Raw genomic sequence first — 24745 nt, 5'->3', positions numbered from 1 at the left:
TAACAGAAGGAAGGAAATAACAAAGATCAAATAAATGAAATGGAGACCAGAAAAAAAACAATAGAAAAGACCAAGGAAACTAAGAGGTTTTTGTTTTTGTTTTGTTTTTTTTTAAACTTCCAACAAAAATTGACAAGTCATTAGCTAGATTATGGAAGGGAAAAAAAAAAAGGAATGATTCCAAAATGAAAATCCAAAGTGAAAGGGGCTGCTACAACCAATATCACAGAAATAAAAAGGATTCTAGGTGTACTATGAACAATCACATGCCTACAAATTATAAAACCTAGAAGGAATGAAATAAATAAATAAAATCTTTAAAAAAAATTCTAGAAATGGATAAATCAAAAAGAAAAATCTAGGATTTGATGACTTCAAGGGAAAATCTACTACACATTAAAAGAAGAATTAACACCAATCCTCCTCAAACTTGTACAAAAAACTAAACAGAAAACAACATCCCAAACTCGTTCTATGAAGCCATCATTACTCTATGTAGGAGTGCTGACAATACTGATTTCACCTTTGGCCCACCATCTTGTTCATGTTCACCCAAAGACCTCTCTTGGGGTACATATTCCAGGCCCCTTAGAGATTAATACACATACCTTAGAAAGCCTGCCAAGGTCAGGATAGGGGGAGGCATATTCTGGCCTCCCATGAGTCTGTCAGCAATAACATAGTCTGTTCCCCTCCTGACACACAGGTGGTGCCATAGAATCTAATTAAAGTTTAGCTATCAATTAGGTGCATGCAAACCCTTTGTGGTGTGTGTGAACACTTTGATCTCACTGTACTGTCCTTTGTGGCCCCTTGCTCTAATAAAATCTGTGGACTAAGGTCTGGATTTTGTGGAAAATAACTGTGCAGTTGCCATGGATCATCTTCCACCTGATCTCCCCCTATCAATAAGTTACCCTTAATAGAACTCTGTGTAAACTGTAAGGAGTCACCTCCTTTGTTTTCCTGTCTCAAAGTGCCTTCTCAATTCAGGGTACTTTGATGTCCCTCCTCCACTTTCTAGCACCCTAATACCAAAGCCAAAGACACTAAAGAATAGACCACTATCTCTGATAAATGTTGATGCAAAATTCTTTTTTTTTTTTTTAAACACTAAGGTGGTTTCTTTTTTTTTTTTTCTTTTAAAGATTTTATTTATCTACTTGACAGAGAGAGAGATCACAAGTAGGCAGAGAGGCAGGCAGAGAGAGGAGGAAGCAGGCTCCCCGCGGAGCAGAGAGCCCGATGCGGGGCTCCATCCCAGGACCCTGGGATCATGACCTGAGCCGAAGGCAGAGGCTTTAACCCACTGAGCCACCCAGGCGCCCCTTGATGCAAAATTCTTAACAAAATACTAGTAAACCAAATTCAGCAGCATATTAAAAAGACTATACTTCAAGTAATTTATTTCTGAAATGTAAGAACAGTTCAACCTACAAAAGTAAATTGATGTAATACACCACATTAACAGAATAAAGGACAGAAACTATATATTTCTCAATTGATACAGAAAAGGCATTTAGCAAAACTCAATACCCTTTCATGATAGAAACTCAACAAATTAACTCTAGAAGGAAATTACCTTGACCCAAAAAGACCAAACTAAAATTATTATAAGCCCACAGCTAACATCATAGTCAATAGTGAAAAACTGAAAGCTTTTCCTCTATAATCACGAACAAGACAAAGATGCCCTCTTTCTCTATTTCTTTTCAACATAGTATTGGAAATCCCAGCCAGCACAATTAGGAAATAAAATAAATAAAAGGCATCCAAATCAGAAACAGGCTCTTAATTATAGTGAAGAAACTGATGAAGATGGGGGGATAGGTAAAATAGGTGATGGGGATTAAGGAGTGTGCTTGCTGTGATGAGTACTGGGTGTTGTGTGCAAGTGTTGAATCACTGTATAGTATACCTAAAACTAATATTACACTGTATGTTAACTAACTTGAATTTAAATAAAAACTTTTTAAAAAATTCAATGAACAATTTGTAAAGAAAATTTTAAAAACAATTCCATTTACAAGAGCATCAAAAAAATTAAAAATCTTAGGAATAAACCTGAGGTAAAGACTTGTACACTGGAAAATAGAAAACACTGCTGAAAGAAAATAAACACAGTACTAAGTGAAAAAAAGCATCCCTTTTGTTCATGGATTGTAGGATTTATTTTTAAAATGCCCATACACCCCAAAGGAATCTATAGATTCAATGTAATTCTTATCAAAATCCCAATGATGTATTTTACAAAAAGAGAAAAACCCACCTATAATTCATTTGGAATCTCAAAGAGACCCTGAAGAATCAAATAGTTTTGATAGAGAATAAACCTGAAGGACTCACACGTCCTCACTTCAAAACTTACTCCAAAGTTACAGCAATAAAAACACTATAGTACTGGCATAAAAACAGACATATAGACTGATGGAATAAAATAGACCAGAAATAAACCTTTACATATATGGCCAAATGATTTTCAACAAGGGTACCAAGTCCATTTGGTGAGGAAAAGGAAAATATTTTCAACAAATGGTACTTGGAAAACTGGATATCTATATTTTTAAAAATGAAGTTGGGGGGCGCCTGGGTGGCTCAGTGGGTTAAGCCGCTGCCTTCGGCTCGGGTCATGATCTCAGGGTCCTGGGATCGAGTTCCGCATCGGGCTCTCTGCTCAGCAGAGAGCCTGCTTCCTCCTCTCTCTCTCTGCCTGCCTCTCTGGCTACTTGTGATCTCTCTCTGTCAAACAAATAAATAAAATCTTTAAAAAAAAAAAAATGAAGTTGGACCCTTAACTTGTACTATATATGAAAATTAACTCAAAATGGATCAAAGACCTAAATGTAAGACTTAAACTACAAAAGTTTAGGGAGTAAAAAGGGGGAAAAGCTTCATGACATTGAATTTGGCAATGTTTACTTGGAGAGGATACCAGAAGTATAGGCAACAAAAGTAAAAATATAAAATTTAAAACTTTTATTCATGAAAGGACACTATCAACAGAATGAAAAGGCAGCCTATGAAATGGGAGAAAATATCTGAAAATCATATTCTGATAAGGGATTAATAATAAAACTCAACAACGAGAATCAAACAACCTGATTCAAAAATGGGCAAAGGGACCTGAATAGATACTTCACCGATGAAGATAAACAAATGGCCAATAAGGATATGAAAATATGTTCAACATCACCAATAATGATGGAAATGCAAATCTGTATGCAAGATTATGCAAATATGTATGTAAGAAATGCAAGACTGTAATGAGATATCAACTCACACCCATTAGGATGGCTCTAATTAAAAAAAAAAAAAAGAAAATGACAAGTGCTGGCAAAGTTGTGGAAAAATTGAAGCACTGTTGGTAGGACTGTAAAATGGTGCAACCACAAAGAAGACAACATGGTGGTTCATTAATTAAAAAACAGTTGGGCGGGGCACCTGGGTGGCTCAGTGGGTTAAGCCGCTGCCTTCGGCTCGGGTCATGATCTCAGGGTCCTGGGATCAAGTCCCGCATCGGGCTCTCTGCTCGGCGGGGAACCTGCTTCCTCCTCTCTCTCTCTCTCTCTGCCTGCCTCTCTGCCTGCTTGTGATCTCCCTCTGTCAAATAAATAAATAAAATCTTTAAAAAAAAAAAAAAACAGTTGGGGCATCTGGCTGGCTCAGTCAGAGGAGCATGCGACGCTTTATCTGGGAGTCATGAGTTTGAGCCCCACACTGGGTGTAGAGATTACTTAAGTAAAACTTAACTCAAGAAATTAATTTAAGAAATTAAAAACAGAACTTACATATGACCCATCAACCCCACTTATAGGTATATATCCAAAGGAAGTATAATCAGGGTATCAGAAAGATGTCTGCACACCCATATTTGTAACAGAATTATTCACAATAGCCAGAAGCTGGAAGCAATCCAAATTTCCATGCATGGACAAATGGATAAGCAAAATGTGGTATATACATATGGTGGAATATCATTCAGCCTTTAAAAAGGAGGGAAATCCTAAAACATGGATAAACCATGAAGACATTCTGCAGAGAGAAATATGCCAGTCACATAAATGCAAACACTACATGATACCACTTAAGTGAAGTATCCAAAGTAGTCAGATTTATAGAAACAGAAAGCAAAATGGTGGTTACCAGGGGCTAGAGGAAGAGAAAGAGAAATAAATGGGGAGCTGTTTAATGGGTGTACAGTATCAATTTTATAAGCAGAAAAATATTTTGGAGATCTTTTGCACAATAAGATGAATATACTTAATACTACTGAACTGCACACTTAAAAAATGGTTAACAGGGTAAATACACACACACACACACACACACACACACACAGAGTGTGGTCCTAAGCGTTTTTAGCCTTTAATAAAACTTATGTTTCTTCAAATATATTTTTCACAACTTCAACATGTTTCACAATTTTTCTAAATAATGCCCTAAGCTGCCAATTTTAAAAAGTTTGCTCTGTACATCGGTATGATGTGGGAATAGCAAACTCTCTACATACTTTAAAATTCCAATTAAGATGAGTAAATATTGGAAAAAATACATTCCTGTAAAAGATACTTTCCTTTTTTGCTTTCCAATTGTGTTCTATAGGTGGGAAATAAAGTAATTTACTTCTCTTCATTTTCCAATATAATAAAGTATTCCAGTAGTTGGTTAACAAAAACAAAAAATATTTGATTAATAAAATGCTGGATAAAACACTATGAATGGGGGTGGCGGGTGGCTCAGTCATTAAGCATCTGCCTTTGGCTCAGGTCATGATCCCCAGGTCCTGGGATTGAGTCCCGTGTCTGGCTCCCTGCTCTGCAGGAAGCCTGTTTCTCCCTCTTGCACTCCCCCTTCTTGTGTTCCCTCTCTCACCATCTCTCTGTCAAATAAATAAATAAAATCTTAAAAAAAAAAAAAGAAAAAACACTATGGGAAAGTTATGAATGGATTTTTAAACTTAAAATGTGAACTTAAAAACACTAATTATTTAGTTACCAGATTCTCCTGGTTGAGCTAAGTGTCAGAATGACAGAAGTCATACAGGGACTAGGACTACAAGATTCACACTATATAGTTAACTGACAAATTTTTAAAAAGTTTCATCAGGCTGTGCAGAAGTTTTCCTGTAATCATACTTATAAAAGAGTTAGCAAAAATTTTACTTGATTTTGATTCATATCTCAATCATTTTTTAACAGAACTCCGGGGGCCTTTGGACAGAGGAGATATGCTAAATGAAGCTTTTGTTGGCCTGTCTTTAGATCCTCAAGGAGAAGACACATTTCCAGATGACCTTCCTCCCTTTTGTTCAATTCAGAAACATATTATTCAACAAAGACCAGTGAATGTCTTCTGTGATAGGTAAGATACATTGAACTGAGAAAAGTGCTCCACAAAATATTTAGTACTAAACAAATATTCCCTGTTTAAAAGCAAACTAATACTTAAGCAAGAATATTTCAAAATGTCAAAGAAAAAAATATGCATTTTCTCATGATGGTGACTTAGTAGTTTGGTCATGTGAGAGCAGGTATGATGGACGAAGAATTCAATGTAAACACAATATTGTTAGAGTGAATGTTATTCCAGGCCAAGATGAACATGAAATTACTATATCATATCAAAGCCCATTTTTATTCTGTTGTTAAATTTTAGAATTGTTAGATTATTACATTAAAATATTTTAGTATATTTAGTATGTTTAGTATATTTAGGTTGTAATTAATATGATCATAATTATGCAACTTTGCCATTAGTTCCTGAAATCTGATAAATGATAATTTCATATCTATCTAGCTGAATATATAGGTTGTTAAGAAAAGCAGGATAAATGTGAAATAAAAATACTAGACAAAGTAGTATTATTTATAATGGTAATTATGTTAGTTACCATTATAATTTGCTCTGACGCAAAGGTCAGCAAACTTTTTGTGTAAAGCACCAGATATTTGGCTCTGTGGATCATATAGACTTTATCACAATCCTCAACTCTGCTACTGTGGTATGAAAGCAGCCACAGAAAATACATAAATAAATGAGAGTGGCTTTGTTATAATAAAACTTTATTTACAAAAACAGGCAGTGGCCAGGATTTGGCCCCTGTTCTTCAGTTTACATGTCTGCTTTTAGGGAACCCAACTACATGCAATAATTGTGAAAAGGCCGTAATATATATATATATATATATATATATATATATATATATCATAGGAATTTCATATCAGTTATACATATATACTTATAATATCCTTGAAGAAAATGCCTTAAACTACATAGTTTGATTAAAAGTAAATAAAGGAGCAGAATTTCCAGGTATGGCAGCGTTTAGAGGTTAGTAAATCCTCTCCCCAGAAAACAGTTATAAACTGGACAAAAATTACCATTTCAGAGCTCTGTAAATCAAATAGGGGCAAACAACAGTTTGATAAGCATTTATTCATGAAAAAATGCTGAATTTCTAGCAATAAAGGGGAAATCTGATGTTCTGGGGCTACTCCCATCCTTTCTGGACCCCCAAGCTAGTTCAGCATTCTAGTCCTACTAGGGTAGGACGGGCTGTGAAAAACAACAGCTGATTTGATTTGGAGCTTAGAGTGGAAGAACCCTGCCTGCAGCATTATCAGTAAAAACAGCAAACTAACTGTAAGTAAAAGTAACAAATCTGATAGGAGATGAACCTAGAAAGCCACAGCTCTACTAGCCTGCTTAGGTCAAATGACAGAATGGGGGACTAGGCAAAAAAAAATTTAACAGGAAGATCCTGGAATAAGAGAATCAGAGAGGGTCTAATTAAGCTCCCTACACATTCCTGATAGAGTTGTATGACCTTTTATCTTGTAGGACCCTAAATTTTCCCCTTTTGCTTCTTTCTTTCTTCACATCCAACTGCCAGAAGGTGCCTCTTCCTTTTTGCCCTTCTTCATCCATCCATCTCCCCACCACAGAAGCTGTGGATTAAAAAAAAACTATCCCTTCACACTTCATGGTATAGTTCATGCTCTCATCTACAAGAACACCAGGAAGCAGACATCATGCACTGGGATTTGGCATTTTTTCCATCTTATTTACAGTTGTCTGGAAGTTCTCTGTCAAGTCATGCTGAAAGTGAGGCTTTTATGTAGTTTCTTTTCTTATGTTCTACATCATTTATAGAGGAAATACTGGGAAGTAGAAAGGAAGACAGCTGCTATTATCTTCAACTACCAGGAAGCCTACTTCTTTATATACGTTTTTAAAAATGATTTCACTGGGGTATAATTTACATGCACCATAAAATTTGCCCCTTGTAAGTATACAATTCAGTGATATTTGCTGAATTTATAAAGTTATGCAACTACCACCCCAGTGTTTTTAGAACATTTCCATTGCCGCAAAGTTCCCCTGTGCCAACTTACAGTGCATTCCCATTCCTACCTCCAGCCTGAACCAGTCACTGGTCTGCTTTCTGCCTCTGGAGGAATTTGATATAAATGAAATCTTATAGTCTGGAAACTTCATATAAATGAGCTCAGACAGTATGTTGTCTTTTGCGTCAGGCTATTTTCACTTAGCATTATGGTTTCTTAGTTTCATACATGTTGTAGCATATAGTTTATGCCTTTATCATTTCTAAATAGTATTCCATTGTAGGGATCTACCACATTTTGAATATCTACTCACCAGCTGCTGGACATTTTTAGTTACTTCCAGATTTGGGCTATTATGAATAATATTGTTATAAATAGTCACATTTCAGTCTTCAAGGGGACATAATGTTTTCATTCCCCATGGGTAGATATCTAAGAGTGGGATTGCTGGATCATATTTTAAGTTTATGTTTATCTTGTTAGTTTTTAGAAACTACCAAATTGTTTTCCAAAGTGACAACATTTTATATACCCATCAGCAATGTACGAGGGCTCTGGTTTCTCCATATCTTCACCTGCAGCTAGCTGTTCCTGTCTTTTTGATTATAATCATTCTACTGGTATAGAATAGTATCTAATTATGATTTTAATTTGCATTTTCCTAATGATTAATGATATTGAGCATTTTTATGTGATTATTATCCATTAGTGTATCTTCTTTGGTGAAACATCTATTCAAAATTTGTTCATTTTTAATTTTTTTTAAATTATTTATTTATTTATATATTTGTTTTGTTTGACAGACAGAGATCACAAGTAGGCAGAGACACAGACAGAGAGGGAGAGGAGGAAGCAGGCTCCCTGCTTCCTGAGCAGAGAGACCGATGTGGGACATGATCCCAGGACTCTGGGATCATGACCTGAGCTGAAGACAAAGGCTTTAACCCACTGAGCCACCCAGGCACCCCAAAATTTGTTCATTTTTAAGATAAGTTCTCTTATTATTGAATTATAAGACCTCTTTATATATTCTTAATTGTTAAGTCCTTAATCAAATATATGATTTGCAAATATTTTCTCCCAATTTGTGGCTTGCCCTTTCATTTTCCTAATCATGTCTTTTGAAATGCAAAAGTTTCAAAGTTTGGTAAAACCCGGTGTAGTTATAATTTCTTTTATTGATTATGCTTTTGTTTTGTATAGAGGAAATTTTTTTCTAACTTAAAATCACAAAATTTTCTCTTATATTTTCTTCTGGAAGTTTTATAGTTTTAGCTCTTACACTCAATTCCATTTTGAGTTAATTTTTATGTATGATGTGATATAAAGTGTCTAAGTTCATTATTTTGTACATGAAAATTCAGTTACCTTTATACATTTGTCAAAAATCAGTTGACCATAAGTGTAAAGATTTATTTCTGGATTTGGCATTCTGTTCCAGTGGTCTCTATCTACCTTTACACAACAAAGTGCCAGACTTAGTCATACTGAGGGCTCCACTGAACTGGAATCTTCCAAATGCATTCCATTACCACAAAAATAAGCAGGAAAAAGATGAACAGTTCTATACAGTTACTTCAAAGAAACAGAAAATGACACCAATGTATATCAATTGAAAAAGATTCTCACCACCACCCCCAACAAAACCACCATGAAGTAGGAGAAAACAACAACACTCCATGAAAAATTAAATATATTCAAACAAGCAGCTGGGTACATGGAAACCCACTCTGAATTAGAAGGACAAAAACAAAGAGGAAGAGGTAGGGGTGAGAAAGGAGGAAGTTCATTGCATTCAAGAAAGAAAGAAAAGAAAGATATATTTTTTTTAATTTTTTATTTTTTTATTTTTATTTTTTTATAAATATATTTTTTTATCCCCCAGGGTACAGGTCTGTGAATTGCCAGGTTTACACACTTCACAGCACTCACCATAGCACATACCCTCCCCAATGTCCATAACCCCACTTACTTCTCCCAGCCCCCCTCCCCCCAGCAACCCTCAGTTTGTTTTGTGAGATTAAGAGTCACTTATGGTTTGTCTCCCTCCCGATCCCATCTTGTTTCATTTACTCTTCTCCTATCCCCTTAACCCCCCATGTTGCATCTCCACTTCCTCATATCAGTGAGATCATATGATAGTGTCTTTCTCCAATTGACTTAATTCGCTAAGCATGATACACTCTAGTTCCATCCACATTGTCGCAAATGGCAAGATTTCATTTCTTTTGATGGCTGCATAGTATTCCATTGTGTATATATACCACCTCTTCTTTATCCATTCATCTGTTGATGGACATCTAGGTTCTTTCCATAGTTTGGCTATTGTGGACATTGCTGCTATAAACATTCAGGTGCACATGCCCCTTCGGATCACTATGTTTGTATCTTTAGGGTAAATACCCAGTAGTGAAATTGCTGGGTCATAGGGCAGTTCTATTTTCAACATTTTGAGGAATCTCCATGCTGTTTTCCAGAGTGGTTGCACCAGCTTGCATTCCCACCAACAGCATAGGAGGGTTCCCCTTTCTCCACATCCTTGCCAGGATCTGTCATTTCCTGACTTGTTAATTTTAGCCATTCTGACTGGTGTGAGGTGATATCTCATTGTGGTTTTGATTTGTATTTCACTGATGCTGAGTGATATGGAGCACTTTTTCATGTGTCTGTTGGCCATCTGGATGTCTTTTTTTTTTTTGCATATAACTTTTATTTTTTTTACATTTTTTAAATTTATTTTTTATTTTCAGCATAACAGTATTCATTATTTTTGCACCACACCCAGTGCTCCATGCAATCTGTGCCCTCTATAATACCCACCACCTGGTAGCCCGACCTCCCACCCCCCGCCCCTTCAAAACCCTCAGATTGTTTTTGTGTGATGTCTTCTTTGCAGAAATGTCTGTTCATGTCCTCTGCCCATTTCTTGATTGGATTCTTTGTTCTTTGGGTGTTGAGTTTGCTAAGTTCTTTATAGATTTTGGACACTAGCCCTTTATCTGGTAAGTTGTTTGCAAATATCTTCTCCCATTCTGTCAGCTGTCTTTTGGTTTTATTCACTGTTTCCTTTGCTGTGCAAAATCTTTTGATCTTGATGAAATCCCAACAGTTCATTTTTGCCCTTGCTTCCCTTGCCTTTGGTGATGTTCCTAGGAAGATGTTGCTGCGGCTGAGATCGAAGAGGTTGCTGCCTCTGTTCTCCTCAAGGATTTTGATGGATTCCTTTCTCACATTGAGGTCCTTCATCCATTTTGAGTCTGTTTTCGTGTGTGGTGTAAGAAAATGGTCCAATTTCATTTTCTGCATGTGGCTGTCCAATTCTCCCAACACCACTTATTGAAGAGGCTGTCTTTTTTCCATTGGACATTCTTTCCTGCTTTGTCGAAGAGTAGTTGACCATAGAGTTGAGGGTCTATTTCTATTTCTGGGCTTTCTATTCTGTTCCATTGATCTATGTGTCTGTTTTTGTGCCAGTACCATGCTGTCTTGATGATGACAGCTTTGTAATAGAGCTTGAAGTCCAGAATTGTGATGCCACCAACTTTGGCTTTGAAAAGAAAACTATCTTAAAAATGAAATATTACAAGGCACCCAAATGGGAATAAATTCAAGTTAAAATTTAATAAAAGGCACTGAAAATGGCAGAAAACAAGACAATGAAAAGGAGATAAAGAAAAAAGACAAGGGAGAAAGTAATGGAAAGAGAAATAAGGCGAAGAAGTAAGAGCATCTGTACGATTTGATTCACTGGAATCAGAATTAATATTTAAAACTATAATCAAGGGAAATGTTTCAGAAAGAAATATTTTTTAAAAGATTTGGTTTACATATCAAAAGATTAAACCAAGAGGTCCCTGGGTGATGGTTCAGTCAGTTAAGCATCTGCCTTCAGCTCAGGTCATGAACCAGGGCCCTCGGATGGAGCCCCACATCAGGCTCCCTGCTCAGCAGGGAGTCTGCTTCTCCCTCTCCCTCTGCCCTCCCTCCCACTCATGCTCTCTGTCTCTCTCAAATAAATAAAACCTTAAAAACAAAAATTATACCAAATGCCTGAGAAAACTGTTATAAAAATCAGTTTGAAGACATATCTTAACAAAATTCTTAGATTTCAATTATTTGTTTTAAAAATCTGCAAAGCCTCCTTGTAGAAAAATCAAATAACTTAACAAATGCAGAAGAATTAAATAAGCATCACACTTTTCAAAAATAAAATACAAGGTAAGGCAAAAGTAGAGCAACAGTTTTTTAAAATGCAATGAAAAGAATTGTAAACCAATGATTTCATATCTATCCAGGCTCTCCTTCAAGTATCAAGGCTAAAGAAAAATAATTTCCATGAATCCTTCTTGAGAACATACTAGAGGAAAAGCTTCATCCAACCATGAGATAACTGGAAAAACTTCAGCAAAAGAACTAATTCTGAACATTTTAATACATTTAAGTGTAGACAAATGACCAGAATGAGGGGCACCTGGGTGGCTCATTCTGTTGAGCAACAGACTCTTGGTTTTTGCTCAGGTCATAACCTCAGGGTCCTGGGATCCAGCCCCACAATGGGCTGGGAGTGGGTACGGAGTCTGCTTGAGGATTTTTCCTCTCCCTTTCTCCTCCCCCTACTCACACACACTTCTGTGCATGCACGCAAATAAAAAAATAAATCTTAAAAAAAAAAACGGGGAGTAGAAAGGTAAATGTGGAAGACATGTACAGGTATTAAATAGAAATGATACAACTAAAAAAATGGGAGGGGAACAAAGTGAAAGAGAAAAGTAGACTAAGCTGTGATTGTTGTAGAGACATAGGTGGAAGTTAAAAGACAACAATAAACACTGATACATCAGATAATTAAAGGTTAACTAAGAAGAGGCTAAGGGCATGAGAAAAGATATCAGTACAAAGATAACCACTAAAACTAAAATACAAACCTTCCCAAGAAATACACCCACTTAAGAAGTATAAGAAAATATTATAAAATTCATATAATTATAAAATATTCATAGAGAGATCAAGAACATCAGTCATATCAATATCAATTAATATAAATAGATTTACCTCATCTATTAATAGAAAAAGATTTTTAGTATGCCCACAAACCAAGATCCAGGTATATGCTGTATACAAGAGAGACATCTAGGAGGCACCTGGGTGGGTCAGTTGGTTGAGCTTCTGACTATTGTTTTTGGCTCAGGTCATGATATCGTGGGTCCTGGAACTGAGCCCAACTTCAGGTTCCATGCTCTGCAGGGAGTCTGCTTGAAGATTCTCTCCCTCTGCTCCTCCCCCAATTTGTGCTAAAATAAATAAATCTTTCAAGAGATATATCTAAAATAAATTGATCTAGAAATGCTAAAAATAAAGAGATGAGAAAAGATAGCCTTGGCAAATGAAAGTAAGAAACCAACAGAAACCCTGGTTATAGAATGAACAGAATTCAAGCCCCCAAGTATTAAATATTAACAAAGAAATACTGACTTCCAGGGGTGCCTAAGTGGCTCAGGTCATGATCTCAGGGTCCTGGGATTGAGCCCCGCATCAGGTTCTCTGCTCAGCAGGGAGCCTACTTACCCCTCTCTGCCTGCCTCTCTGCCTACTTGTGATCTCTCTCTCTCTCTCTCTCTCTCTCTCTCTCTGTCAAATAAATAAATAAATAAAAATTCTTTAATTAAAACAAAATGAAATACTGATGTCCAAATTTTGCAACAAAGATAAGACCAATATGTAAGCACCAGTTAACACAGAAACCACCTCTATGAAGTTACAACTATAAGAAATGCAAGGAAACATAGATACTAATAACAGGAGACTTTAACTCATTATTCTTATTATAAAATAGATTAAGTAGGCAAAAAATAAGGAGAAAGAACACCTAAACAATATGACTAATGTAGATATTATGGATATTTATCAAATTCTACACTCTGATAATGGAAAATAGATTTTTCCCCAAATATTTGTCAAAAAAAAAATGATCTTATATTAGGTTCCAAAAGGATATCACTAAGTTCTATAAGGAAGAACTATTAGAAATACTCTGTGAGGGGGGACAAGATGGCGGGGTAGTAGGAAGAGGCGTCTTTTCAGCTGGTACCCCAAAGTGAGCTGATTACCTACCAAAGAACTCCGATCACCCATGAAATCAGCCTGAGATCAGAATTATACACGTCTGGATCTCTACAGAGGCAGAAGACGCCAGTGAGCAGCTAAAGCGGAATGGGAACTGGGATATCGGAAGATAAACAAAAGGGGGAGGGAGCCACCAGTGGCGACTGGTGGGAAAGTAATACCCCAATACGAGCGAGAGTGCCCTGCGTCTGGGGACCGGCATTAACTTGGAGACTGGTTGAAAGCACTCCAAAAGAGCAAAGGATCATGGGGGGAAATTGTGGGAATCGGGGCGGCTAGGGACCGGGGCTTAAGTCCCCGGTCCCAGACGGCCTCCCCGGCGCTGAGGCAGAGAGAGTGCAGCAGAGAAACAAGCTCCTGGTCCCTAAGCCGCCAGCGCGCCCCAGAGCGCGTGGGTTCCGGCTCCTGTGAGGGGATGGGAGCCACGCAGGTCTGCAGAACACGCGCTAGCCCTACCACAAAGCTTGAGATATATGCGCACGTCCCTCGAGCTCCCCTGGGTTACTAAGGCCCGGCCGGCACTCCTTGACCCACGCCATTGTTTCAAAGCCTAAGCCGCGCGCGTGAAACTCTTCCCCGGACAGAGGCGCGCAAAAGCCCAGCCTGCGGCTTACGGACCAGCGCCCCGTTCTCAGTGCCCCAGACGCGCGCCCGACCCACAGCCGCCTCTGAAAAGAGGTGCGCGCAAGCTGGGCACTCCCAGCCCGGGCCGGCAGCAAAATCTCACTGTGCGATCGCTGCTTGGAACCTCTCTGGCGGTCGGGAGCTCCCAGACAGCCGCCCCTGCCTTGGCTTTGGGGATGAGCAAAAGATCCTGCGCCCCCAAGGTCTGCAACTTGGAACCTGCGCTGCCAGCAGCCAAGGGGGAATTTATTCAGCTTCTGCACCCAGACTGAGGCTTCTCTCTGAGACAGAGATCAGGGTGCAGTTTGATTTCTTCTAATACTACAAAAACCATCAAAGGCGGTCAAGGTGAGAGGGGAAAAAGTGAACAAGCAAAAAAACCGCCAGAGGGAAAAAAAAAAATAAAAAAAAATAAGGAAAAAAAAAAAACCGCCAGAGAACAAAAGCCTGAAAAAAACCAGTTTCCCCAGAGCCCACCCCCTTGAGGGGGGCGGGGGGACTCAACTCAGGAAACATCATTGACTGACAACCCACGTGGCAGGCCCCTCCCCCAGAAAACAAACCAAGAAAGAAAAAAAAAAGGACTACAAGAGAACCACCACTACTTCATAGGAAAACTTGTATTATTCACTTGTTTCCACTATTCCGGTTCATTCATATATATATATATATATATATATATATATATATATATATATATTTATTTATATATATATAAATATATATATATTTTTTTTACACATAGGTAATTTTTTTAACCTATTTACCATCACAGCGAGCTATACAGTACATCAAATTCCATAATACCTTTCTAACCTGAACTTTTTGATATATACACCTATGTTTTTCTTTTGCATTTTTATTTTTTGAACTCCTTTTTTTAAAAATTTTAATTTAGTTTAGTCTAGTATATTCCTTTTTATTTTCATCCTCTAATATTCATAATAGAGTTAACTTCAAAGTAATCCCCTTTCCCCAATCAATGCTACCCCTATAGGTAAACCAATTTTTAATCCCCTTTATCTTAGGAAAGTTGAGTCCTTTAACAAAGATATCAAGATACATCCAGGAAGAATCAAAACAACCTTCCTCGCACACACTGAGAATTTATAAGAACTCTCCCATCTTCTTCCACCAGTGTTTCTGTGTTTTTTGAGTTTGTCCTGATAGCATATAAATTTTACACTTGTGGTTCTTTTTGACGAGGTTCTTTCTTTATTTGCATATATATATATTTTTTTCTTTCTCTTGCCATATAATTGTATCAGTCTTTTTATCTCTTTTTGTTTGTCTACTTCATAAATCTTACCTGGGGCCCATCTGGGCTGAACCTTCTCTTTCATCTTCCCTTTCTTTCCTCTCTCTCTCTCTCTCTCTTTTTTCTTTTTCTTTTTCTTTTCTTTTGTCTCTCGTTTGGGTGGGGAATCCTGATTGCTCAGAAGTGTCCCAGGGTGCACCTTGACTGCACCAGAGTTGATACATCCAGCTACATCTGTTCAGTCTTCTCCCACCAAAATGACTAGGAGGAGGAATGCCCAACAGAAGAAAAATACAGAGGATGGACCTTCTGCAACAGAGCTAATGGCTATCAACATAGACAATATGTCGGAAAGAGAATTCAGGCTAACAATTATCCAGGCAATAGCTAGGTTGGAGAAAGCCATGGATGACCAAACAGAATTGATTAGGGCTGAACTAAAAGCGACCAGACAGGATGTTCACAATGTTAGGGCGGAGCTTAAAGCTACCAGGGAGGAGGTCCACAATGCTCTCAATGAGTTCCAATCTAATCTAAACTCTCTCAAAGCTAGGGTAACTGAGACAGAAGATAGAATTAGTGATCTGGAAGACAAACAGATAGAGAAAAAGGATCAGGAGGAAGCCTGGAACAAACAGCTTAGATCCCACGAAAGCAGAATCAGGGAAATAAATGATGCCATGAAGCGTTCCAACGTCAGAATTATTGGAATTCCTGAAGGGGAGGAGAAAGAAAGAAGTCTAGAAGATATCGTGGAACAAGTTCTTCATGAAAATTTTCCGAATCTCGCGAATGAAACCAGCGTTCATGTACTAGAGGCTGAACGGTCTCCACCCAAGATTATACACTCCAAAAAAACATCACGACACCTGATAGTCAAATTGAGGAATTATAATTGTAGGTATAATCTCTTGAAAGCCGCCAGGGCAAAGAGGCTCCTTACTTACAGAGGGAAGCCCATCAGAATAACGTCAGACCTGTCCACAGAGACCTGGCAAGCCAGAAGAGGCTGGCAAGATATATTCAGGGCACTAAATGAGAAGAACATGCAGCCAAGAATACTTTATCCAGCAAGACTGACATTCAAAATGGATGGAGAGATAAAGAGTTTCCAAGACCGGCAAGGCTTAAAAGACTATGCAACCACCAAGCCGACACTGCAGGAAATATTAAGGGGGGTTCTATAAAAGAGGAAAAGTCCCAAGAATAGCATTGAACAGAAATATAGAGACAGTCTACAGAAAGAAAGACTTCAAAGGTAACTCGATGTCAATAAAAACGTATCTATCAATAATCACTCTCAATGTGAATGGCCTAAATGCACCCATAAAACGGCACAGGGTTGCAGATTGGATAAAACGACAGGACCCATCCATATGCTGTCTACAAGAGACCCATTTTGAACCTAAAGATACATGCAGACTGAAAGTGAAGGGGTGGAAAAGCATCTTTCATGCCAATGGGCCTCAAAAGAAGGCTGGGGTAGCGATTCTCATATCAGATAAATTAGACTTCAAACTAAAGACTGTAGTCAGAGATACAGAAGGACACTACATAATACTTAAAGGGACTATCCACCAAGATGATCTAACAATTGTAAATATCTATGCTCCCAATATGGGAGCAGCCAATTACTTAAGAAAACTGTTAATCAAGATAAAGAGTCATATTGATATGAATACACTAATCGTAGGAGATCTTAACACGCCTCTTTCAGAATTAGACAGATCATCGAAGCAGAAAATCAATAAAGAAACAAGAGCATTGAATGACACATTGGACCAGATGGACCTCATAGATATATACAGAACATTCCACCCTAAAACAATAGAATACTCATTCTTCTCAAGTGCACATGGAACCTTCTCCAGAATAGACCACATACTGGGTCACAAATCAGGACTCAACCGATACCAAAAGACTGAGATTATTCCCTGCATATTCTCAGATCACAATGCTTTGAAACTGGAGCTCAATCACAAGGAAAAGTTCCGAAGGAACTCAAACACCTGGAAGCTAAAGACCACCTTGCTTAAGAATGCTTGGATCAGACGAGATCGGGCATGTTCAGGGTGGTATGGCCGTAGACTATGGACTCTGAAAAACAGTCTGAGGGGTTTGAAGTGGCGGGGGGGTGGGAGGTTGGGGTACCAGGTGGTGGGTATTATAGAGGGCACGGCTCGCATGGAGCACTGGGTATGGTGAAAAAATAATGAATACGGTTTTTCTGAAAATAAATAAATTGGAAAAAAAAAAAAAGAATGCTTGGATCAACCAGGAGATCAAAGAAGAACTGAAACAATTCATGCAAACCAATGAGAATGAAGACACTTCGGTCCAAAACCTATGGGATACAGCAAAGGCGGTCCTAAGGGGAAAATATATAGCCATCCAAGCCTCGCTCAAAAAAATTGAAAAATCCAGAACACACCAGCTGTCTCTACACCTTAAAGAACTGGAGGATCAACAACAAATCAAACCAACTCCACACATAAGAAGGGAAATCATCAAGTTTAGAGCTGAGATCAATGAGGGAGAAACCAGAGATACAGTAGAACGTATCAATGAAACTAGAAGCTGGTTTTTTGAAAGAATCAATAAGATCGATAAGCCACTGGCTACACTAATCCAAAAGAAAAGAGAGAAAGCCCAAATTCATAAAATTATGAATGAAAAGGGAGAGATCACAACTAACACCAAGGAAGTAGAAACAATCATCAGAAGTTATTACGAACAGTTATATGCCAATAAGCTTAGCAACCTAGATGAAATGGATGCATTCCTGGAAAAATATAAACTACCAACATTGAGCCAGGAAGAAATCGACAACCTGAATAGACCGATATCTAATAACGAGATTGAATCAGTGATCAAAAACCTCCCAAAAAACAAGAGCCCAGGACCTGAAGGATTCCCTGGGGAATTCTACCAAACCTTCAAAGAAGAAATAACACCTATTCTCCTGAAGCTGTTTCAAAAAATTGAAGCAGAAGGAAAATTTCCAGACTCTTTCTATGAAGCCAGCGTTACCCTGATCCCCAAACCAGGCAAGGACCCTACCAAAAAGGAGAATTTCAGACCAATATCACTGATGAATATGGATGCTAAGATTCTCAACAAGATCCTAGCCAACAGGATCCAACAGCACATTAAAAAGATTATCCACCATGATCAGGTGGGATTCATCCCTGGGCTACAAGGATGGTTCAACATTCGCAAATCAAACAATGTGATACAACAAATTAATATGAGAAGAGAGAAGAACCACATGGTCCTCTCAATTGATGCAGAAAAAGCATTTGACAAAATCCAACATCCGTTCCTGATTAAAACGCTTCAAAGTATAGGGATAGAGGGAACATTCCTGAACCTCATCACATCTATCTATGAAAGACCCACAGCAAATATCATCCTCAATGGGAAAAAGCTTGCAGCCTTCCCATTGAGATCAGGAACAAGACAAGGATGCCCACTTTCACCACTCTTGTTCAACATAGTATTAGAAGTCCTAGCAACAGCAATCAGACAACAGAGAGAAATAAAAGGTATCCAAATTGGTAATGAAGAATTCAAACTCTCTCTCTTCACAGATGACATGATTCTTTATATGGAAAACCCAAAAGACTCCACCCCCAAACTACTAGAACTCATACAGCAATTCAGCAACGTGCCAGGATACAAAGTCAATGTGCAGAAATCAGTGGCTTTCTTATACACTAACAAGGAAAATACAGAAAGGGAAATTAGAGAATCGATTCCATTTACTATAGCACCAAGAACCATAAGATACCTGGGAATAAACCTAACCAAAGAGGTAAAGGATCTGTACTTGAGGAACTACAGAACACTCATGAAAGAAATTGAAGACACAAAAAGATGGAAGACCATTCCATGCTCTTGGATCAGAAGAATAAACATTGTTAAAATGTCTATACTGCCTAGAGCAATCTATACTTTTAATGCCATTCCGATCAAAATTCCACCGGCATTCTTCAAAGAGCTGGAGCAAATAATCCTAAAATTTGTATGGAATCAGAAGAGACCCCGAATCGCTAAGGAAATGTTGAAACACAAAAATAAAGCTGGCGGCATCACGTTACCTGATTTCAAGCTTTATTACAAAGCTGTGATCACCAAGACAGCATGGTACTGACATAAAAACAGACACATAGACCAGTGGAACAGAGTAGAGAGCCCAGATATGGACCCTCAACTCTATGGTCAATTAATCTTCGACAAAACAGGAAAAAATATACAGTGGAAAAAAGACAGTCTCTTCAATAAATGGTGCTGGGAAAACTGGACAGCTATATGTAGAAGAATGAAACTCGACCATTCTCTTACACCGTACACAAAGATCAACTCAAAATGGATAAAAGAACTCAATGTGAGACAGGAATCCATCAGAATCTTAGAGGAGAACATAGGCAGTAATCTCTTTGATATCAGCCACAGCAACTTCTTTCAAGATACGTCTCCAAAGGCAAAGGAAACAAAAGCGAAAATAAACTTCTGGGACTTCATCAAAATCAAAAGCTTCTGCACAGCAAAGGAAACAGTCAAAAAAACAAAGAGGCAACCCACGGAATGGGAGAAAATATTTGCAAATGACAGTACAGACAAAAGGTTGATATCCAGGATCTATAATGAACTCCTCAAACTCAACCCACACGAAACAGACAAACACATCAAAAAATGGGCAGAAGATATGAACAGACACTTCTCCAATCAAGAAATACAAATGGCTATCAGACACATGAAAAAATGCTCATCATCATTAGCCCTCAGGGAGATTCAAATGAAAACCACATTGAGATATCACCTTACACCAGTTAGAATGGCCAAAATTAACAAAACAGGAAACAACATGTGTTGGAGAGGATGTGGAGAAAGGGGAACCCTCTTACACTGTTGGTGGGAATGCAAGTTGGTGCAGCCTCTTTGGAGAACAGTGTGGAGATTCCTCAAGAAATTAAAAATAGAGCTTCCCTATGACCCTGCAATTGCACTCCTGGGTATTTACCCCAAAGACACAGATGTCGTGAAAAGAAGGGCCATCTGTACCCCAATGTTTATAGCAGCAATGGCCACGGTCGCCAAACTATGGAAAGAACCAAGATGCCCTTCAACGGATGAATGGATAAGGAAGATGTGGTCCATATACACTATGGAGTATTATGCCTCCATCAGAAAGGATGAATACCCAACTTTTGTAGCAACATGGACGGGACTGGAAGAGATTATGCTGAGTGAATTAAGTCAAGCAGAGAGAGTCAATTATCATATGGTTTCACTTATTTGAGGAGCATAACAAATAGCATGGAGGACAAGGGGCATTAGAGAGGAGTAGGGAATTTGGGTAAATTGGAAGGGGAGGTGAACCATGAGAGACTATGGACTCTGAAAAATAGTCTGAGGGGTTTGAAGTGGCGGGGGGGGTGGGAGGTAGGGGTACCAGGTGGTGGGTATTATAGAGGGCACGGCTTGCATGGAGCACTGGGTGTGGTGAAAAAATAATGAATAATGTTTTTCTGAAAATAAATAAATTGGAAAAAAAATAAAATAAATAAAATTAAATTAAAAAAAAAAAACAGACTCTGAAAAACAATCTAAGGGTTTTGAAGGGGCGGGGGGTGGGAGGTTGGGGTACCAGGTGGTGGGTATTATAGAGGTCACGGACTGCAAGGAGCACTGGGTATGGTACAAAAACAATGAATACTGTTATGCTGAAAATAAATTTAAAAAAATAAAATAAAATGAAAATTAAAAAAAAAAGAAAAAAGAAATACTCTGTGATCACAATGCAATACAACTAGAAATGTTTAACAAGAAACAAAATTACCATCCTCCTAGAAATTTTAAAGCCTTCTATTAAACAACTCTTGCATGAAAGAAGAAAACACAATGTGAATTTTTTAAAAAAATAATTATAATGAAACTGCATATCACAATCTATGGGATGTATTGAAAGTAATAATTAGAAGAAAAGTACTATCACTAAACACTTTAGTCAGAGAAAATGAAAAAACAAAATAAACTAATTCCAGTTTAAAAATCTGAAAAATAACAAGAAACTAAAGCAAAATAAGTAAAAGGAAAGGAAATAATAAAGATAAAAGCAAAAATTAACGAGGCAGACTGGAGGTTAGGAAATTCTCCTAAATGTGTAGAGAGTAAATATTTTAGGCTTGTGGGGCCATATGTTCCTTCCTGCAATTACTCAACTCTTGTTCCAGCACAAAAGCAGCTGTTTGTAATACATGAAATGAATGAACATGGCTGTGAGCCAGTAAAACTTTATTTATACAAAGAAGTAACTAGCTGACAGGCCACAGTTTACTGACCCCCTAAGGTAGAAGTTTAAAAACAAAAATAAAAATTATAGACCTGACTAAATCTAGATGTTTTTGAAAAAAAGAAAATAGACTTGATCAAGCTGACTTGCTCAAGATAAAAAGAGAGAAAGCATGAATATACAAAATAAGAAGTGGCACACAGAGGAAGGAATTAACCATTGTAACAGATTTTTTTTTTAAATCATAAGAGAACACTTTCTAGATTTCCATGTAAATACATTTAAAAGCAGAAGAAAATTTCCTAGGTAATTACAAATCGCCAAACTTAACCACCATTAGATTTAGAAATCTGAAGCAGACCAATTTCCATGAAAGAAACAGACAAAATTCTTAAGTACCATATGAAAAAGGTCCAGATGTTTTGATTGGCGAATTCTACCTCCAAGCCTTGTTCAAAGGACAGATATTTTAATTTGCTGTATGAACTGTTCCAATACATTAAAATTAAAGAAAAACTTTCTACAGTACAAAAAAATGATGACTACAAGTGAATAGTACCCATAAATATCAGTGTAAAAATAATAAGGATTACCAAGTAAAATTCAACCCCTAGATCTATCTGACATTACAAGGTTGGTTCAATGTTACCAAATCCACTGAGATCATACTGCATACTAATAGATCTATGGTTAATAAAAATCACATGATTATTTCTATAGATGCTGAAAATGCCCGACAAAATATAACCATCTTCCTGATAAAAAAACACTCAAGAAAATAGGAATTGAGGATATATTCTCACATAAGTATATATATGTACATGCGTATATAGTTTTATATATACATATATAACTTAGTCCTAATGCTAGTATCTTTTTTTAAAATTATTTATTTTTTCAACATAGCACGTAGCCTCCCCAATGTCCATTACCCAGCCACTCCAGCTAGTATCTTATTTAATGGGGAATCACTAAGGGCATTTCTGCCAAGATCACAAACAAGACAAGAATACCCACTATCTTTGCTACTATTTAGCACTGTTCTAGAGTTATTAGCCATTACAATTAGATAAATCAACTAGATCAAAGGGAAAACTATGGCCCACTGGCCAAGTCCAAACCTGCTGACTCTTCTTATAAATAAAGTTTTATTAGTACATCCATACCCATTCATTTATTTATCATCTATAGTAATTGGGACCTGTGGTCCTCAAAGCTTAAAAATTTACTATCTGGTACTTTGCAGAAAAGTTTGCCAACCCTTGAACTAGAGAATAAAAATTGGTAAGGAAATAAAACTATCTTCATTTGCAATGATAGGACAATATAACAGAAGAGCCCTAATAAATGAATGATAAAACATAATCAAATATTTTAAAAATATAGTAAGGTAGAAAAATGTAAAATTAATGTATAAGAACAACAGTCTTCATATACACAAACAAGTTAGAGATATAGTGATAGAGGAAAACTCCATTTATGTTATCAACAAAGATTAAATATTGAGGAATAAAATGAACACCAAATATGCAAAATTCACATGTTGGAAATTTTAAAACACTGTGACATACATAAAAATGGGCTTGAGAAAATGGGAATATATCCCCTCTTCTTGAATAGGATGACTCAATATCATAAAGATGTCAGCTCTCTCTAAATTAATGTATTATATTAAATTATTAAATTAACTAAATTTAATGTAATCCCAATAAAAAGACCAGCATATTTTTTTATTTAGTCAGACACGGTGATATTAAGGCTAACATAGAAAAACAAAAAGAGAAGACACTATGAGAGGGGCACTAGTCCTGCCAGATACTAAAACATCCTAACTATAAAGCATTATCACACTGTCACACTTATAATTTTATTCTTATGTGATTATTAGATTAATAACTGCTTCCTCATTAACCTATAAACCCTATGAAGGCAAAAACCATCCTGATTCTTAGATACTATCATTTCTTTAAGCCTTAGCACAATGCCTGATGTACAGTTGGAACACTGTACTCTGAGTTCTCAAGTGCATGGGGGAGGAATATTATCTTATATACAGATATAAGGAATATTATATACAGATAAGAAACAAGCAAAATATGTAACTAAAGGTCATTCAGTTAATGGTAAGTATTAGGAAAAAATACAAAAAAAGTTGGTGATTAGAGAAGGCACTATTTGAGTTAAGGGCTGAGTAACAAGGAGTCATCTATGTGAAGATGTGGTATATTGCCAGTGGATTCCAGGAAGAGGTAACTGCACATGCAAAGGCCCTATGGCAGAAATAAGTTTGGGAGGTTTGAGTAAAAGAGGGCCAATACAGCTAAACTATAAAGGGGAATGGAAAATGATAAATTAATAGGGCCTGTAAGCCATGTCAGTGTGTATGATCTTTGTTTTAATTGCAGTGAGAAGGCAATATAGGATATTAGAGTGTGTAGTGTGCAGAATAATGGCCTCCCAAAGATGTCCACATCCTAATCCCAAGAATGTGTAAATATGTTATTATTAATTGGCAAAGGGGAATTAAGGTAGCAGGTAGAATTAGGCTGCTAATCATCTGGCTCTAAAATAGGGAGTTCATGCCAGATTATCTAGATGGGCCTAATGTAATCCTTAAATGTGAAAGAGGGTCCTTAAGTGTGCTGGAGGAAGGCAGAAGAAACAGTGTCCAGTAACTCACGGTGAGATGGGCTTAACCTACCACTGCTAGCTCTGAAAATGGAGGAAAGGAGCCATGAGTCAAGGCTTGCAGAGAGGCCTCTAGAAGCTCAAAAAGGCAAGAAAGTAGATTATTCTCTAGAACTTCCAGAAAAGAATGCACCCTGTTTAAGTCACTAAATTTGTGGCTATTTGTTATGGCAGCAAGGAGGAATTAATACAAAGTGTTAGGATGTGTTCTGTATTTTTAATAGATCGTTTTAAATGACTCGGCTGACCTGATAGGGAAAGCTGCCTTGACATCAGTGGAAATTTGAGATGAGGCCTGTTTTCACACTTCACCACCTGAATGCTAGGGCTCAGGGCTAAATTTGAATACCAGAACTGCAATGGGGAAGTTTAGCTAAAAGTTTTGTCTAGAGGAGTTCAGTAATGTCTCAG

The 24745-nt window shown here is 37.4% G+C and overlaps 1 protein-coding gene across 4 annotated transcripts in view; it reads left to right on the top strand.

Moving 5' to 3' along the window:
• The window catches only part of LOC122916524 (WD repeat containing planar cell polarity effector), a 455082-nt gene that overhangs the window by 414623 nt on the left and 15714 nt on the right, over positions 1 to 24745 (top strand). For 2 of the 4 annotated variants that reach the window (XM_044264070.1, XM_044264072.1), the window contains exon 15: positions 5199 to 5361. In XM_044264070.1, coding sequence (XP_044120005.1) covers positions 5199 to 5361 — 163 coding nt within the window. Of the gene's footprint in view, positions 1 to 5198; positions 5362 to 11641; positions 11847 to 24745 lie in introns of those variants that run through there. The other 2 variants (XM_044264073.1, XM_044264071.1) reach the window with 2 other exon arrangements.

The sequence above is a fragment of the Neovison vison genome, chromosome 8 (genome assembly GCF_020171115.1).
Source record: "Neovison vison isolate M4711 chromosome 8, ASM_NN_V1, whole genome shotgun sequence".
NCBI lineage: Eukaryota > Metazoa > Chordata > Mammalia > Carnivora > Mustelidae > Neogale > Neogale vison.
The sequence above is the reverse complement of the archived record's forward strand: the minus strand, read 5'-3'. Positions and strand labels throughout refer to the sequence as shown.